The 18,355-nt window shown below is 45.9% G+C and overlaps 2 protein-coding genes across 2 annotated transcripts; both read left to right on the top strand.

Moving 5' to 3' along the window:
• The first annotated feature begins 799 nt into the window (after nt 1-799).
• Nucleotides 800-10,443, top strand: SLC16A5 (solute carrier family 16 member 5). Its single transcript, XM_074607596.1, has 5 exons — nt 800-991; nt 1,897-2,144; nt 6,178-6,321; nt 7,333-8,196; nt 9,858-10,443. The coding sequence occupies exons 2-5, from the start codon at nt 1,925-1,927 to the stop codon at nt 10,097-10,099; spliced, it is 1,470 nt and encodes a 489-aa protein (XP_074463697.1). The 5' UTR covers nt 800-991; nt 1,897-1,924; the 3' UTR covers nt 10,100-10,443.
• Nucleotides 10,444-16,045: 5,602 nt separating this feature from the next.
• On the top strand, nt 16,046-18,036 carry ARMC7 (armadillo repeat containing 7). Its single transcript, XM_074607866.1, has 3 exons — nt 16,046-16,341; nt 16,423-16,566; nt 17,536-18,036. The coding sequence occupies exons 1-3, from the start codon at nt 16,257-16,259 to the stop codon at nt 17,871-17,873; spliced, it is 567 nt and encodes a 188-aa protein (XP_074463967.1). The 5' UTR covers nt 16,046-16,256; the 3' UTR covers nt 17,874-18,036.
• Nucleotides 18,037-18,355: the final 319 nt, after the last annotated feature.

The raw sequence follows: 18,355 nt of genomic DNA, 5'->3' as shown, positions 1-18,355 counted from the left end.
AATCCTATTCCCAACATGTTTAGCACGGGGCAATCCCGTGTGTGTCAAAACCTGCCGGCATTTCACAGATGTCCCTGGTCTCTCATGTTCACGGCGTGACACCAGGAGCAGGTTGCCTGAGAACATCAAGCCCATAGGAGCTCGAAAGCACGCACTAGCCCTCCACGTTTGCACTGTCCATCCTATCTAGGTACCCTGGGAAGGGTTAAACCAAGGTTTTGCGGCACCGCTGTTGTTCGCTGTGGCACAGCCGGCTCAGCCAGTGCTGGAACAAACTTGTTCTTTTACCTTTGTGCAGGCAGAAGGCAGTGAGGAGGCCATGTGGCACTTGGCAGCACATCTCCAGGGTCCTCGCAGTGACTGTGCAGGTCAGGCTGCCCAGAGGAAAGGGTGTCCTGCAGCCAGGGGCAGAAGGTGGATGAAAGCCCCACAGAGAGTCCTCCCCAGCGACCAGGCGCACAGGGAGAAGCGAGGGGAGCCAGCGATCTTCTGCTGGACAAACTCAAGAGTTGGACAGGGCAGCTGGGAACAGAGAGGAGCTGTGCTTCTGCCTCTTTTTTTTTCAGGTTTGCTGTTGCCGGGGAGAGGTTTTAGGCTGTCATCCAGCTAATTCACACCAGAGAGACAAGCACTTGAATTAGTTGCATTATCTGCGCCCAGCTAAAGTGGACAAAGGATTAAAGTGTGCTGAGCACCACCACCGTGATTTGCATCTCAGAGCCCCTTCCCACGGGGCCCCCTCCATTCCCAGCCCTTTTTTTTTTCCTCTGGCCGCGAGCCAGCCGGCATAAGAGCCCTGTTTACAGAAGTGATGCCTAGGTTAATATTGCAAAAGACTTCATGAAAGCTTTTAGTTGCTACTGAAGCAGAAGTATCTAACCGTGGGCCATGAGCTGACGGGGCTGCGCACACAGGGGATGAGTCGCCCACGCCGTGCACGCAGCCACGCGCCCGCTGCCCTTCGTTTGGCCAATTCTGGTCTCAGCCTGAGGTATGAAACTAACTTTCTGCCACCGTATTTCATATTTGAAATAATGAGCAACATCAAGCTATTATTAACTTTTAAAGCTACATGCAAAACTCAAATGTAGCTGTTGCTTTAGGGGAAAATCACCCTTTGAGTGCTAAATAAATATTGCACTGTGCAGTGACCTTATGGGCACTTTCTTTGAGCTCATCCAGCTGCCAAAGATTTTTTTATGCGTGTTTATTCATGTGGAGAGGATGGAGAATGCTATTGCTATATGTTTTGTGCTGCTAGTCTCAAAGAAATCAAAACTGGGACCTCTCAGAAGAAGCTCTAGATCTAAAAAGAGGTAAAACAAAAGCCTATCTGTGATCACTGGATCCTCATTAATTAACGGCTTTAAAAATGTTATCTCACCTCTAGCACTTTGTAGATAGGTGCAGTTTTCCTGAAAGGTTCACACTGAGCTCTGCTGCGACACACGAGCTTTGTATGTTTTTATTTTTCTTGGCATTTGCAGAGTTTTTCCTTCTCTTCTCAGCACGAGGACTGAGTGACCTTAGCAATTGCCAGCAAGGGGACTCCATATGATGAAAGCAGGTGAAAGGGAAAATAAGGGCGGGAACTAAGTAAGGCCAATTCATACCTCAGAGGAGGTGTGGTCCTGTTCTGTACCTGGCTGTGGTCACAGCCTTGTGAAATATAAAAGGGGAAGGCAGTTGTTTCTCAAGAAATCTGTTGCCAGGATCCTGTAGCGAGAAGGAAGGGAGGTGCTAGGAGAAATGCAAAGCAAGAGTTCTAGAGTGTCAGCTGCGAAAGGTGTGGGACGCACTGGTGCCTTGGAACCTCGGGAATACCACCAGCCTGTCTCTGTAGGTCCGTTTGCTGGGCTGAGGGTCACATGGTAGCTGCACTCCCTTCCTCGGCAGGCTAGCTTAGAAGGAGAGAGAAGCCATCATGTCCCAGGGAGGAGCTGTAGCACGCGAAGCTGCCAAGCCCCAGGACCGGGGATGGGCATGGATGGTCCTGCTCGCTGCAGTGTTGCTGCAGGGCCTGACGCTGGGCTTCCCCTCCTGCATCGGTGTCTTCTTCACGGACCTCCAGCATGACTTCCAGGCCAGCAATAGTGAGACGTCGTGGTTCCCATCCATCATGGTGGCCGTGCTGCATGGAGGCGGTAAGTAGAGCCTGCAGGGAATGCCCTCCACCACCTCCTGCAATTGTGTTGCTGATGAGGGGCCATAATGAGGGCACTTTTAATATTTTATTAAGGCAGATGGTGGAAGGGATGGGGAGGTCCAAGCAGAGTGGCTGGTCACCAGTGCACAGCATCTCGCAGCCACTTTGACCACACAGTCCAAAGCTAAGCGTCCACACCAAGCTCCCTTTTGCCACTCTAAGAGACAAACAAGACTTCTGTTCAAAGAAAGTGAATCTCTTTCTCAGCGCAGCTTCTCCAGACCAGCAAGAACTTAATTATTTCCCATAGCAGCTCTTTGAATAAGCTGGCAGGTAGCGCTGGAGCTTGGGTTCTTTCTTGATGTATCTTCTGTCCACAAGAGCACATCTCCCTCCACGTGCTACATGATAACTGTGTTCCTCATGGATGAAAGGATGCCAAAAGCCAAGCTCCTCCAGGCTGCCAGCTGAGGCAGAGTGTTAAAAGCGACTCTTTGGGCGGTGGCACAGAGCGCACACCCAAGCAGGCATCAGGGTGGACGTAAGCATAGCTGGATTAACGCAGAATGTGGGTCAGGCGGCACCCTCCAGGTAAAGGGGGATGGAAGGAGGGATGCGCTTGGCAGATAGCGGAGTGAATCACTGTTTTTTTCCCCAAAGAAAATGTGGAGGCTGCACAGGACAGACTCCCCAGATCCCCCACCCAGATGGATATTTCTGCATAGAAGAGAAAAACAAATTCCCATGTGGGAAACCATCCCAATGTGGCCTGTGCTGCTGCTGACCCCTCCACGTGCATCCCCATGCCTATTTGATAAACAGACTACCCAAACCTCACCAGGCAAAAGCAGCAAAGTATCCAGGGACGCACAAGTATCTGAGCTGCTCCCTGAATTCATACCTGCCCCCTTCCAATGCTGGTGAAAGGTGATACTATAGTATGAAGAAAAAAAGAGAAGAGCCCTGAGTCATGCTGATGTGAGGGCCGTGGCAGGTTCAGTCTCTCCTGAGCAGGACTTGGCTGACAGCCACCTGACACGGGAGGGAGAGTGTGCACCTTAGCAAAAGCAGTTGGGTCCAGAATTGCAAGATGCAGGTGGAAAGAGACCTCAGGGGAAGCAGCAAGGGGAGGAATTATCACTGGAGGTCAGCAGAAGTAGAGAAGTGTCCTTCGGGCTTGGAATTTGGAAACTGCTGGGTGTTCCCTGTGTTGCCTTCCATCCCCTGTGGTCCTGCTGCAGTTAGTGGGAAGGAGCCAAATGGGACCTACTGGCTCTGGGAAATGGTCTCAGAAGCAGCTCGGTCCCAACATGTCTAGGAAGGACAAGTCTGGCAGTATCCGCAAGAAAATATCAATTATTTTCTTTAATGAAGTAATTGTTTTGTAGGAGGCTGGAGCCACAGTAAAAGGTGACATAAAGACAGCCAATAAATAGATCCAAAAGTTATAAATTAGACAAGGAAAGAATAGCCTCATGTTAATTATATTCACTAACAGAATTTGTCAGGGCATAGCCAGTGAATTACAAGAGAGTCGTTACTTTGCCTGCCAGTTATGTCTCCTATTGTGGGCTGTTAGAGCAGAGGAGTGTTTGCTCCTGTCCCCATAACACAACTGTAAGCCAGGAAGCAAAACCAACAAAAAAACAGAGCTAAAAGACTCCCTCTCAGGCCAGGCACATATGGCTTTTGCTGCAACTTCTGACCTCCTTTGTGGTGGGCCATGCTCTGTTTGATTCAGGTTCTCCATTTACATCCATCATCTTGGCTCTTAAGCCTTTTCCAAAAATGCATTCTGCTATGTCACCAGTGACTCTTAAAGGTGCTTCTCTCTTTTCTTCTCCTTTATTCTTTTTAATCCAGAGGAACTGAAAGGGAAAAAAATAATTGTTGTAAAAATTTTTAAACTGGAAGGGGAACGGAAAAAGCAGCCCATCCTCAGCGTGGTCAGTGCAGTGAGAAGGACCCATGCAGGAGATCTAACCTCAGCTCAGCAGAGCTGTGGCAGGAAACAGGGAAGGGCACAGTGCAAACAATAGCTCATAACTTACTAAGCCAAACATTTCTCATTACCCATGCTATATCCCTAGGTAAAAGCGATTAATGATTATTTTGTTATAAGAATCATTTGCGAGACCTCAGGATCCTATGGTCGTTGCCAAAAGGGGAAATCCAAGAGTTCAGGCTCTTACAGGTTCCTGCTCCTAGGTATTCATGCATATGTAACTCTCTGGATTGCACTCATACAAACGCAGCACTTTTTGGGGAACTATTTTTGCGAAGGAAAGCACAAAAGCCCCAGGCATGCGAGAAATAACGTTTGAAACCTAGAAAGCAAGTTAACAGGAACAAACAACGTAAAACCCTGAAGATTTTTAGAGCCAACCTCATTATTTTGGAGTGTTCAATCTATGACTTCTGGCTACTTGGGTTGGTTAAACAGCAGTACCATCCTTAATGTCTTCAGCAGGAGGAAAAACACAGTCATCAGTCTGCTGAACACTTTTTCAAAGGCCAGTTGAAGTCTGAGGTGAAAATCTCCTAAGCAGATCAAAATACAGACAGCTGCAGTCCTAATTTTAATAATGTTCCACTATTCACTTGACTATGTGGATTTTATTTCAAACCAGACATTGATTTAGGTCACAAATATGCCACAGGTTATTTTTCCCTATGCTGATTGATTCCTAATTCTGAAGCTTACAGTCATTTTGCATTTCCTTATATAAACTTAAGTGTTCAGAAGAGGGAAAGAATAATAAAACCTGGAAAACCTTGAGGATCCTCAAAGGAACACGAAAAGAAACTGTACCTTCAGATCGTCTCCTGCCAGAGCATGCGGAGAAAAGCGTGTTTCCCACTGATAGTCTGCAGGGCTGAACTAATTTTTTCCTACCCCAAAATGAAGGATGTTAAATGATATTAACAAACTGGTAATTTACCATAATCTCCTGGAATTCACCAAAACTCTATGAATATTAAAGAATTCACTGACCTTAAACACACACTCTGTGCCTATTTGTTCATTGCTTTTTCTGAAGAAATAACATAGCTCTTTCCTAGTAAAGCCTGCCAGCAATGTCTGTACACAATAAAACCCAGGTTTCTGCCCATCGGAAGCGCCCTGGTCTTGCTCCTGTCTCTGTGCTGTTTGTGCCGGAGGTGTGGGAGTGGGAACCGGGATGTGCACGGTCTGCTCCTCGGCTTGTGTCCTCTTGGAAGTGGACACAGTTAAACCTACGCACCCCTGGGGCAGGTATGCCAGGACGGGCATGTGCAAAGAGCTGTACTGACAATAACATCTTATTGTTTTCCTGGGAAACATGACTTGCAGGACAGCTGCAAGACTCCACAAGCTGCAGCTTGGATGCTACTGCCTGAAGCTTAGATTGATTCCCAAGCAGACGTGAATATACCTCTCCAGATGTTTTCAAATAATCCTCCTCAATGACACCTATTTTTCTCCCATTCTTGATCTATTTCAGAGCCAACCTGTCTTCTCTTGCAAGGATTTTTCACCCAGGTAAATCCCAGGTAGCAGGACAGCAAGGGCCGCTTAGATCTTGTGGCAGATTATTTGAAAAACACAGTGAAATGAGAGTGGAAATATGCAACCAGAAATATCACCCTGCTCAGCATCTCTTACTCAGAGGCATAGAAATACAAGTCCTCTGCTTTTTCAAATTTTTCCCAGAATTTCTATCATTTGAGAAGAGAATTACAGTTGAAGGTCCCTCTTCCATTTCATTTCCAAGAGTTTTAACTAAAATCCATCACAAGAAAGCTTAGAAATCCTACCTAATGACCAAAAACCAAGCAGATCACAGGAGCTTTCCCTTCAGCTAACAACTAACCACACACTTGGGAGGATCAGGGGATGTATTTTCTATTCCTGTCTCCCCAATTACATTATGCTGCTGGGACAATTCTCAGGGTTTCTAGACTAAATCATTTGATAATTGCAGTAGTCCAGCAAGTACGACATATTTCCTTTCTCCCTAACTGCATCCTTTTTGCTCCTTTGCTTCCAGGGCCCCTCTGCAGCATCTTGGTGAAGCGGTTTGGCTGCAGGTTTGCTGTGATGCTGGGAGGCCTGCTCAGCGGAGTGGGCATGGTGTCCAGCTCCTTCTGCCAGTCCATCAGCCAGCTTTACTTAACAGCCGGCCTCATCACTGGTAAGTACCAAAGAATGACAGGAAAACCCAGCTGCAGTGCTTGGCTTGAGAGATGGGAAATGGTGAGAGTCCAGCCTAAGTGCTCACGCTTTTCCGTTCATCTGTGAAATAGGATAAATCCAAAGCCCCGCAGCGCAGCAGGAACTGTATAGCAGCTAGTCTTGCCCTCCACACCCCTTTAACACACACCTCATCCAGCCAACCTCACTGGAAAGTGCTTCTCTCTGGGGAAAAAGCTACAGGTCTCCAGAGGGCGAAATGGACAGCAAAGATGTCTGTTCTTTTTAGTAGCTTCTCAGCCTTTTGTCTTTGAAGAAGGGAGGATTTTTCCAATCTTTGAACATAATGTTTTGGGACGATGTCCTTCCCAAGTTCCCTGGGCTTGTATTTCACCACTCCCAGTCTGGGGAAATGTGGTGATATCTTTTTCTAACAAAAGAACATGTTGGTTTTGAACAGAAGTAACAGATTGGAACTTTTCCTTTCCAAATATTTCTCCTATGCAACTGACGTTCAACCCTTGCTTTTTTCTAACACAGAGAAATTAATTTCTTCAGCCAGGTTACTTTGGGACCAGTCCTGTTGGATCTTGCAAGCCAAGCTGTGTCCACTGCATAGAGAGAAAAACAAATAATTCTCTGAGCCCTGATGGGAGTGTCAGGAAAGCAGCACCTCTTGTTGCATGTGGTATAAAAACCAAGCTTTTAATGAACAATTCCATAACAATTTTAGGAATGGCAGTGTGCGCCAGACAAATGTCAGCTTAGATCAGTGTATTTAGTATACCCGAGAACACAAGGAGTTTAATTTACACACAACATCCTTCTTTATCCCTTGTGTGAAGTTTCTGAGTATTAATCACTGGGGGTTGTGCAGCCTGGCAGGCAAGGAAATACTTCAGTAGTAGATGAAGTCATCTGTGGGTACACTCTGGATTTGGGCTCTTTTCACCCTTTAAGACAAGGCAGAGGGATCATGCACTGACATATTCTTTTTCATTCCTACCTTTAGGTCTGGGATCATGCTTCAGCTTCCAGGCAGGAGTGACTATGCTGGGCTACTACTTCGTACGGTGGCGAACGCTGGCCAATGCCATGGCGTCCACTGGCGTCTCTCTCGGTTTCACGCTGTGGCCGCTCCTTTCTCAATACTTGCTGGATGAGATGGGCTGGAGAAACACTTTTCTTATCTTTGGAGGAATACTGTTGAACTGTTGTGTTTGTGGAGCCATCATGAGACCAGTTCACCTTGCATCAGAGTCACCACTAGAGTCACCCAAGCCTGCAGAAGAGCCAGGAAGAAGAGCAGAAGGGGCACAACTGTCCAATGGAACATCTCCTCACCCTGAGCTCCAGCAGCAAACCAGAAGGACTGCATGCTTCCAGATGCTGCAGAAGTACCTGGCTTTTGACATCTTCTGTCGAAACAAAGGTTACCAGATTTACACTATTGGAGTAACCTGGATGATGATGGGGTTTGCATTACCCCATGTCTACCTTGTGCCTTATGCCATCCAGAATGGGGTGGAGGAACGCAGGGCAGCCCTCCTCATCTCCGTTATCGGGCTCATCAACATCTTCATACGCCCTTTCACAGGGCTGCTTTCAGGACACAGAGTCTTCACAGGGAGACGCATCTACCTGTTCAGCCTGGCTGTGCTCCTCTGCGGGCTGAGCAATTTCATTTGTGTCATTTCAGCCGAGTTCAGCGTGCTCATCATTTACTGTGTCATCCTCAGTATAGCCATGAGTGGCATTGGGGCGCTCACCTTCCAGGTGCTGATGGATGTGGTGGAGATGGACAGGTTCTCAAGTGCTTTAGGTCTCTTCACCGTTCTGGAGAGTATCACGCTCCTCATCGGACCCCCTCTCACAGGTGAGAAAAGCTATTAAAGCTGGTAGGGAAAAATTGGTTGTTTAGATACTGGTGATGAATATTTGGGACCATAAAGAGGAGAAATGAGGGAGTTTCCAAACCCATGCAGGCAGGTGAGTTATGCAAAGTGAGCAATATAAAAGGGAGAGTTGCAAAGGAATGATCAGTCCCTTCTCACAGCTGAAGGAGGGTCATTGCTGCTGCTGCCCAAGCATCACTGCAGCAACAGCCGCCAGTGAGAAAGCTACCCACTTGGCAGGCGGCTTTGATAGGCATGGGAGTGATGAGAGCTTCTTTTTAGTGAGTGGCAAGGCACTGAGAGGAATTACTGTGCTGGGATCTTGCTAACTATGAACTATTTCATTGCTTTGCTAGTTTGCATTGTTCTGTCTATGAAGTCTCAAGGAATTGCGAACATCCCATTAAACAAATTAATTGTGATCAGAATTATTACCAACTCTACATTATTCAAGAGCCTTACAGTAAAAGCCTCTGTTCAGTCTTCTTTCCAAGTTCTAGAGTGTATTCATTTTTCTCTGGAGACAAGAAAGGAGCTAGTTATGACCCCAAATCCAATAAATTATTCACAGATTTCACAGTTTACTCCAAATGCCACTAAGTGGCCTGTCTAAGACGCACCTGCTCCTGCAGTACAGCAGCAAATTCAAAAGACTAAAAAGCAAGAAATGTGAACCTGAGCATGAATCCTTAATTCGAGCTTTAGTTCTCCAGACAATGAATTGTGTGCCATTCATCAGGAAAGTAATGTCTGGCCTAAGAATAGGATGATAACATGCACCATATTTCATTGTATTCCCTGGAATTAGTGTGTCAGTCACTTTTCTCAAAGTGCAAAAAAGGGTCTTTTCTTGGACATCCCTGATAGGAGTGGCAGGTGTGAAAACAAACTGCAGTAAAAGCAGCTCCATTTCTATGTATAGTCCTAAAATCTGCTAAAGAAAAGAGCACTATGAAAAGAAACATCACCAATCTTTACTGAAGAATGCAAGCAAACAAACATTATTCCAGCATTTCCATATAAATAAGCAGCCTATAGAGAAGGCACCATATATTTGACCCGAGTATCGCCTTTCCATCTCTAACATTAGTGTTAAATCACTGTTTTGATATGTCACATTCCTAAATGTTTGACACTAAGGGCACTCATAACGCTTGCTGTGCTGTGAATTTTCCTCTCCCTGATTACACACTATTAGAGATAAGTTTTCAGTTTAGAGAGCTTAACATGTCATTTTTTGAGAGATTTCTCTATTTATTTGTTCTGCTTTCTGACCTGGGATCTAACAGGGTCACTCATTACAAAATTCAGTGAGTGACAGTTGCATAGGGGTCCTCTGCTGAGCAAACAAAATTAATCATCAGGTTGGGGAAAAGTTACAAGTTCCTTTCTTTCATGATTTTTCTGTGTATTGAGGAATATTTCATATAGAAACAGAAACACCACCTGGGTGGTGACTACAAAAAACCCCCAAACAACCCCTAGAAACTAGGGAAGAGAACTCAACTCATCTCATCTGTGAATGCTTATCTTTTGTATATGGCAGTTTGCTGACTGATTTAGGTTTAACATTTATGTAAACGTCACCCAGTTGCCTTTAGTATGCATCTTCTTTTCTACTAAGCTATGGCTTCTATTTCAGGTCTCCTGGTGGACATAACTAGTGATTTCCACTATGTCTTCTACAACTCCAGTTTCTTCCTGATATCAGCTGCACTATTCATGGGGCTCAGCTTCTGCGCTCTGGAAAAAAAAAACAAGTCGAAAGAGGCTTCAAAAGTACCTTTGGATAACCACTCCAGATACCAATACAATGAAATGCCAACTGAACCACTGTCTGAGACACAATCCCCTCCAGTGGTCGTGTACATCACAAGCATATGAAAAGAAGGAAAAAAAAAAAAGAGGAACACAAGTATGTGGCCTGTACAGAGCTACACAAGGGGCAGCACTGATGGCAGATGAGAAAACAAGCATCTGCTTTCCACAACTGTCATCATCCTTCTGCCCTGCACTTCCACTCTGCGGGGCTGTGTCAGACTCCACGTGAGTGTTCCAGACCACAGGCTCAGCCCAGAACCCAGCGCCAGCCAAAGAGCCAAAGGACAAAGAGAACTGTGCTTTCCTAAAGCAAACCATGGGATAACAGCCATGGTAACCAGCGCTGAGAGACAAAAGCTGTGTCTGTTCAATTGGTTTAAGTCAGTGCCTTTAAGAAGTCACTGGAATTTCACTTACACATTTCAGTTGGTAGCACTGGACAATACATATTAATGCCTATGTTCTTTCACAAAGAAGTATTATTGCCTCGTCTGAACATGCAATTTTGGTGCAGACTTATATGAAGTTTCCTGGTTGCTTCCCATATAGGGGCTGGCAAGATAAACACTTTCCACAAGAAGTGTTTTGTTATTTTCCACGTCTCTAAATATTACATGGAGGCTGCTGCATGGGTTGCTGAACTCAGCCAAGTCTCTAGTAAGATAAAAGATTCTCTCCTACAAGGTATATATATGAGTTCTTCATGCCAAGGACATCTTCAAAGCCTCAGAAGTTCAACTCCAGAGCATCAAAAAGAAAAAAAATCCAAACCTTAGAGTGCCTCCTTTGTATAACTAGTGATATCTCAAGTGCTTCTTGATGTATCATAAAACAGGATTCATGGCTTGCGTAAACATACTTCTTGCCAGCATTAACTGGGAACCATTTTTTTGGGGGGAGGGAGGGGAAGGGGGAGAGAAGGTGTTACTAGACCCAAGAATAAGTGTATACATCCTTATATAGGGCTAAATTCAAAGCCACTGCAGTTCCCCCTTGTGTAAATGAATTTAGCTCTTTAGTCTTAGACTCTCAGACCAGCATTCTCATTATAGAGAAGTTTGCACAAGCATAACTTACATGTCTTATAAGCACAAGCACAACTGACAAATAAATCTGTGAGGAAAATATACTGAGAAGAGTCAGCGTTACTCACCTTCACATCCATACAGCCTTGACTGTAAGTGGCTTTTTTTTGCTACACTCCTGGGAGTTACGCTTGTTCGTACTAAGAGAGAGCTGCACCAACCTCCAGCCTCCCTCAGCATCAGCTCGGGTTGCAAACTGTTTGTATTCTGTATCATTCCTGCTCTGACAGAAGCAGATACAAAGCACTGGAGATGAAGATTACTCCACACATTAGAACCATCTGAAAGACAGAAGCATAAAATGAGAGTGAAATGGAAGAAGCAACAGCTTTCAACTCAACTGCAGTGCTTATCTTGAGAACTGTTACACCAAATTCCGAGCTAGAAAACCACCGTTTTCATTAGAGCTGTGGGCTCCCCAGTCAAAACAAACAAACAAACCAAAAAAACCCCACACTGGATGAAACCACTGGAAAACTGACTCTAAGGTCTTCAGAGACTATAATGGCTTCACAGCTGGCTTTTACAGTGGAAGAGGATCAGCCCTTCAGAAGGGTTCCGTACCACTTCCGTATTTCAGTACCACTCTAGGATTACTGAACCAGCAGGCTTTGCATTTCCTGATCAAACGTATACTTAAATAAGAATACAAATCTAATCTCTTGTCATACGTGTCTATTGACTTGTGTAATACTTACATGGTCCATAACTACAAAGTAAACAGGGACTGGTGCTCCTCAGCTTACCGAAACAATGACTGCTCTGCGTTCCTGGGAAAAAGATGGGGCTTTCTCCCTCTCAAACAAACCAATGAAAAGGAATCAAGTCCCAAACCTCTTCTAGCTATTGCAAATAAAACAGCCAAGCAGCTGAACAGATTGCTATTTTTTCCTCTGTGTAATTCTTAAATTTTAAATTCTGTTCACCTTTCTACATTCCCTTTCTGTTTTCTTCCAGAAATATGGTGTCATATTGTCCCAAATCCTCACACTGCTGCAAATGTCCTGGGCAGAACAGGCAAGCTATGGTGTAAGCTACAACCCATCAACATTTATCACAGGAAAACAAAGGTTAGTTGAAGGAGCAATAGAATGTATCTCCTTTGTGGAGCCAACTGCTCTACCTGTAATGATTTAGCTGTAGCTGGCTCATGAGCAAGCAAATATATAGTCTTACGCATGCCCGCAAAATACCAGGGGTGGAGGTGAGGTACTCACCAACTGAGGCTGATGCACAGAGATCAGCTCCTCCTACACCATGGCAAAGAATCTCAGTTTTGACTATTTCTTATCTGGGCACAGCAGTACAAGATAATTTAGGATGGAAAGTTGCAACTCCAGTGCCTTATAGAACTGCTTTTTGCTACTCCCAGACTCAACATCAGGGTCACTAGGACTTATTTGCAGAGGCAGAGAGTTTCTGGGAAGAAAAACAATGAATTCACAAATCCATTATTTTAACATTTCTCAACTTGTCGATAAAAAACTTTCTAACAGCCTTATAGAATATAAGCTGCCTGAAAACAAGGCTGTCTCCTTTGGTTCCTTTCCACCGACCCTTCAGAAGTAATCCACAACCCACAGGTTGGAAACAAGTCTTGGAGAGAGAACAGGAACACTTGAGGCTGTGTTTTCACAGGTAAATACGGTGTGTGAGCTCCCATAATAGAGAAAACTCCCCCCTTCCTCTCCTGTTCCACAGCTCTTCTCTTCTACCCCTCTTTTCAACCTGTGGTCCAAGCTGTCTCGAGCAGGAGCTTTGTAAAGCATAATTGAAGGGACCATGCAATACTGAGATTGCTACAGTATAATAAATATTTGCCCTAAGAGCTATCCTTCAGGAGCAGTAATACTCAGTCCTTAAGAATCTTGAGGCCCAGAAGAAAAATAAAGCAATAAAAGTTCCTTTCATTAGTTTAAGGTCATCCCATTACACAAGGCAACCACAGCTTAATTAGCACCACCCGCAAAGCATGAGGTTTTTTTAACACCTACAGACAGCAAAATAACCCTGGCTGTAATTATGGACAAACACTAATACCTCAGCCAGACGAGAACTGAGAACTAGCAGAGCAAAAGTTGACCATAAATAAACGTTGCTCGCTCACCTAGTCCCCTCTTACCATATCTTGCTCCCTTTATCATTTAAAGTATTATTAACCTTGCAAGGTAAGCATTTTTGCAACAAGCACCTTTCCTTACTGCAATGAAACATTCACCAGGAAGTTCACACTGAAATATTGCAAGATCATGATCCTTAAAAGTCTTAGATATTCTGCCAATGTAATTCTTGGAAAAGTTTAATAAAAACCCAAAGGTAGGTCACGGTAAACTTACACACTCTGAAGCACCTCAGAAATGCAAAATCACTTAAATGACAAGCCTGGCATGCTGTTTGCAGACCTGGCTAGTAACTGCAAGAAAAGAAACATAACTACCAGAGACAAAAATCCACTGAATTCTAAGTTTGGTGAAGCTGTGAATAACCCAGCTGTACGAGCCCACTCTGTGCTAACTATTCTGGCAAACAGCAAGTGCTTGGAGCATTCAGACAATTAAACAATATAGCCGATACTGGGTAAGTAAACAGCCTGAGCAAGAGGCTTACATACCCCAGCCAACTCTGCCTACTGCCAAGTGATCTTTCTGGATGATCAGGACAAACTCCCTGCAGTAAGTCAGCACAAAGACAACGAGCACACGGCTGGTAACAAAGCAGGTCATGTAAGCAGTACTAACACGGTCTGCAACTCCTGCGGAAAATCTCTTGAGGACTACGAAACCAGAGGATGTTATCAAACTCTCCTCCAGGAGGCAGCTCCAGCACAGCAAATTAAATGGAAAATGTTTCTCACATCTCTTAACCAGTTTTGATTAAACTCAATAAAAGGCAAAGGCTAGAAGAAGAAGCACAGCTTGCAGTTCCCAGGAAGACAAGAAGAGGTGTAACTCTCCTCCTGATTACTTCTTGCCACGCACCGCATAGCGTGACCTGGAGATGCATCACCTGAACCTCAGCCAGCACAGACACTCCAGCCTTTGCTAAACACTGCCGTCTGTGAAACCATTCCAAGGGACAAAGTTCCTACTGCTACTGTCCACAGATGTAGTACTTACAAACAGAAGCCATTGCATTTTTCCTCTTTAAATACTGCTTTTCACCCCTTATTAGTCAGTCCCAACATCCTTCATCACTTTGTATTGACTAGCTCCTCTGTATTTGCTTTCTCTTTCTCACATTAGTCATTCACTTTCTGTGTAATGACAGATGTGGCTTTAAAGTATGTCAACACTTACCACTTACAAAGGCATACATTAAAAGAGATTTGATAATACACTAGAAAAACGTTCTAATATAGAAGTAGCCTGTAGCACCTTTGCTGATCATTTTCATATATATACACGCATACATAGATATACACATACATATATATATGCACTAACTTAAGCCGATAATTGCGACAAGAGTTGAAGTTGCTAGCGCAGGTCTGGCTTAACCTTTTATACCAGGTAGAAATAAATAACTTCACTTTCACTTTCTCCGTCTGCCCACACCATCGCAACGTCAAAAGATTTAACATTACTGCATTCAGTGTAGCTTCTTTGCTCATCCTTCTATTTAATGTGATCATGGGCAGATATTTTAGTACACCCATCTGTGTGGTAGGAGAGATTATCAGCCCAACACGCTTGTCACTGATGCCACAAATTTGACAGATCAGTCCATGTTCAATTTGCTTTATATGAAAATTAACTACATTTGAGATAATACAAAAGACAACATCTGCACACAGCCTGTTTCCTACCTTATCTGCAGAAGAACCTCCATGTATTTAATTGCTTTAATAAAAGCAACACAAATTTCTTCACAGTTCACCCCTCCATTTATGATGATCGTGTACCTTTACCTTATATATTTACATGATGTGAACCACAATTGAATCCACTTGCAGTGCTTATAATCACAGTGGTTTCGCTGGAACTGTGCTAGTTCAGAATTGTGTAATTGCTCTGCTTTGTGCTTAGGCCAGGGCATTGTACAACCAGGGTGGAATTACCTGCTGCTGGTTCAGTTCACTTCTCCTTCGCATCACATCTTTCTTTTTTTCCTCCAGGTAATCTATTTCACTGTGCACATACTGTGCCCTCTTTTTACCTTCTCCCTCAGCTTCTACTCCTTTTGCCATTTCACAAAAGGCAAAAAAACTTCTCTCCATTGTCCTTCTTTAGCCGAGGGGTTGCAATCCCATATTAAAACTGAAACTAAGTAAACTCTTTATCCTCTCCAGCACCCTTGCCCTCCTGATTGCCTCAGCCATCGCTTTACCACCTGCGTGTCCCGTATTTTACCACAGTGAACATCCACCGCCTCGGGAGACGCCGAGACCCTGCCAGCAGCTCGGTCCAGAACCAGTTCACCCCTGGGTCGAGCCCCTGGGCCGCGGAGCCGGTCAGTAGCATCACGGCCTGGGCCACAGCTGGGTGTTCATCCACCACCACAACTAACTGGAGAACCTGGAAGGACAGCGGTATTGAAATTGATCAGGAAAAAAAAATACATACATGTGAAATTTTTTTTGAGTAAATAACTAGCGAGTGAGGAAAGTTTCGTTCCTTTCCGGAGCCAAGTGTTTATAAACATCAAAGTTCTGCCATATACCACACACCACGGTGCACTCATTTATTTGCAGGGATCGTTAACAGGTTACACAGTCCAAAAGCGAAGAAAACATCCTGCAAGGCACCCGCCTGCCGCCCCACGCCCCCGCCGGGGACCCCAGCTCGGCAGCCGACCGCCTTTTCCTCCGTGGCCGCTCCACAGCAGCCGACCCCGGCGGCCGCATGACGCCGGCAACCGCCGGGCGCGGGGGAGGAGCCACCACCGCCATGGTCCCCGCCTGAGGCGAGCCCGGCCGCCACGACACGCCCACAAGATGGCGGCCCCTCGCGCCACGCCCACAAGATGGCCGCCGCCAGCCGCGGCTCACCTCGCCGCCGCCTCGTCTCCTCCCCGCCGGACTCGGTGCGGCTGTGAGCGAGCACCAGTCCGCAGGGGGGTGGCCCGGGGGAAGGGAGGGCCGAGGGTTGGGTGTCTCACAGGCGCCGGGCGTTTAGCGTCTGAGCTTAGGGCATGGCATGGCTGCTGGGCCCGGGATGGAGCTGGGGCGGCTGGAGTACCTGCAGGCCCTGGTCACGGAGTTCCAGGTGACAGACAGCCAAGGTAACCCCCGGCACTGCTGCTTGCTTATATTCTTCAGGCTGAGCATGTTTCCTCACACACCTGACGCTTCTCTGTTGGCAGAGGCCAAGGAGCAGGTGCTGGCAAACCTGGCCAACTTCGCCTACGATCCCAAAAACTACGAGTACCTCCGGCAGCTTCAGGTCCTGGATCTATTCCTTGACACCCTCACCGAAGACAGTGAAACCCTCGTGGAGTTTGCAATTGGTAAGGACTGCACCTGAAGGGAGGGGATGATGGGCCAGGGGATGCCGGGCCTGGCGCTTGGGTTTGGTGGTTAATCTCCCCCAGAGAGGCAGGTGGTTGTGCTGCAAGAACAGCCCCACGCCGTGCTGGCCAGGCTGGTTTAGTGGCGAATGAGTGGAATGGGCAGACAGGTAGGAGGGAGGCATCTCCCCTTCATCTTCATAGAGCTGCCGTGCTTAAAGAAGATGCTTTCTGGAAAGGGTTTTCCCGCCAGACTGTAAGTAAACACTACCCGAATCACTTTTTAATGAAATCTGTCCTAGAGAGTGGCAGTCATTGATACATAAATTTTGCCATGTGTAATGTATAGGTCCAATGTTACCATTCTGCTATTGACAACCAGTCTTCTGGAATACTTACTTGAAATGTTTTAATAAGTCCTCAGAGGAACTGCCTTACAGTGATTCGTCAGGGCCTGAACATAAGCTAAGGGGCCAGATCCTAATTGTGAGTGATTTCATGAGATGATAATAAATATATTTGATTTTTAAGGTTCGTGACTGAGCTATGCCAGGGTATGGCTGCACCTTAAGGTTTCAGTTACAAATATTCTGTACCTCTTGGCTAGTCCCGCTATCTCTGTTCCCTAAAACATCTGCAGTGAACTGCTGGCTTGTAGCCTCTGTTCATGTTACGCGATGCTGGAATTCTTCATTCTGTGGAAGAGGTTATGTCCAGCAGTAACAGTGCCCTCTAATGACATACAGGAGGAGGAATGTTCTGGTGGAAAATCTCTGGAAAGAACCAAGAAAACGCTGCCCAGGAAGCCGTTAAGAATTTTCTGTCAAATCTCACAGAAAATCTGGATGCTTATTTCTGTATTAGGAAAAAGGAGTCAGCAGTGAATTTGAATCTTAGTATGAAAAAGATGAGGGTGTAGAGAGAAGAGTTTGTCTTGCACGTGTCGGACATTTTCTTTTGCTGTTTCAGGCGGTCTTTGTAACCTGTGCCTGGACAAAACTAACAAAGACTACATCTTGGAGGCAAACGGGGTAGAGCCTGTAATTAACTGCCTCTCCAGCTCCAATGAGGAGACGGTCATGTCGGCAGTCACAACGCTGATGTACCTGACAACGCCGCAGTCGCGCCAGCAGACCACGGCTCTCCCAGTGGTGGAGTGCATGCTTCGCTTCTCTCTCTCGGCCAACAGAAGGTTAAGCAATCTGGCAACCGTCTTCCTGGAGGACTACTGCACACCGCCGCAAGTGGAAGAGGCCAGGAGTCTCAGCAAACACACCGCGGTGGGGATTCCTCTCCCCAAGGACTGAAGCTGTCAGAGCAGCACAGAGCTGTTGAGAGGGAGACTTCCCTCTGCTTTCCCAGGCCTCCACTTTCTGCTCAGCAGGTCAAGAGTGCGTCAAGAACAACATTAAAGAGGGGAATTGGTCATACCAGCGCTGGATTTTAGTTAATAAAGAGGATGGTACAGGACTACCATGTCAGTCAGGCCAAGCATGCAGCTAAAACTGCAAGCAAATATTTAAAATAAAACAGGTCATGGCTGTTGGAGAGCAGGTTGCCAAGTGCAGCTCAGCACCCAGCTTGCACAGATAACCCTTCCCAGCAGTGAGGGGGTTTTCTGCTTGGGTTATTGGGCAGCTCATATCCCCTCTGGTTCCTGGCTGGTTTTGCTGCAGCTCTCCTCTTCAGCATCAACTCAAATGACTTTGAAATGTCACATAAACTTTATTCCTCCTGCAGAAGAAAAGCGTTTCCCTGCCCTGGCAGTTTGCAACGTTACTGCATCCCT

The sequence above is a fragment of the Larus michahellis genome, chromosome 14 (assembly GCF_964199755.1).
Source record: "Larus michahellis chromosome 14, bLarMic1.1, whole genome shotgun sequence".
Lineage (NCBI taxonomy): Eukaryota > Metazoa > Chordata > Aves > Charadriiformes > Laridae > Larus > Larus michahellis.
The sequence above is the reverse complement of the archived record's forward strand: the minus strand, read 5'-3'. Positions and strand labels throughout refer to the sequence as shown.

Bases quoted from the DNA above. Each gene is read 5' to 3' on its own strand.
- SLC16A5 (XM_074607596.1), top strand. From the start codon at position 1,925: ATGTCCCAGGGAGGAGCTGTAGCACGCGAAGCTGCCAAGCCCCAGGAC. The intron at 2,145-6,177 runs GTAAGTAGAGCC...CTTTGCTTCCAG, and splicing joins GGCCGTGCTGCATGGAGGCG to GGCCCCTCTGCAGCATCTTG. The intron at 6,322-7,332 runs GTAAGTACCAAA...TCCTACCTTTAG, and splicing joins AACAGCCGGCCTCATCACTG to GTCTGGGATCATGCTTCAGC.
- ARMC7 (XM_074607866.1), top strand. From the start codon at position 16,257: ATGGCTGCTGGGCCCGGGATGGAGCTGGGGCGGCTGGAGTACCTGCAG. The intron at 16,342-16,422 runs GTAACCCCCGGC...CTCTGTTGGCAG, and splicing joins CCAGGTGACAGACAGCCAAG to AGGCCAAGGAGCAGGTGCTG. The intron at 16,567-17,535 runs GTAAGGACTGCA...TTGCTGTTTCAG, and splicing joins CCTCGTGGAGTTTGCAATTG to GCGGTCTTTGTAACCTGTGC.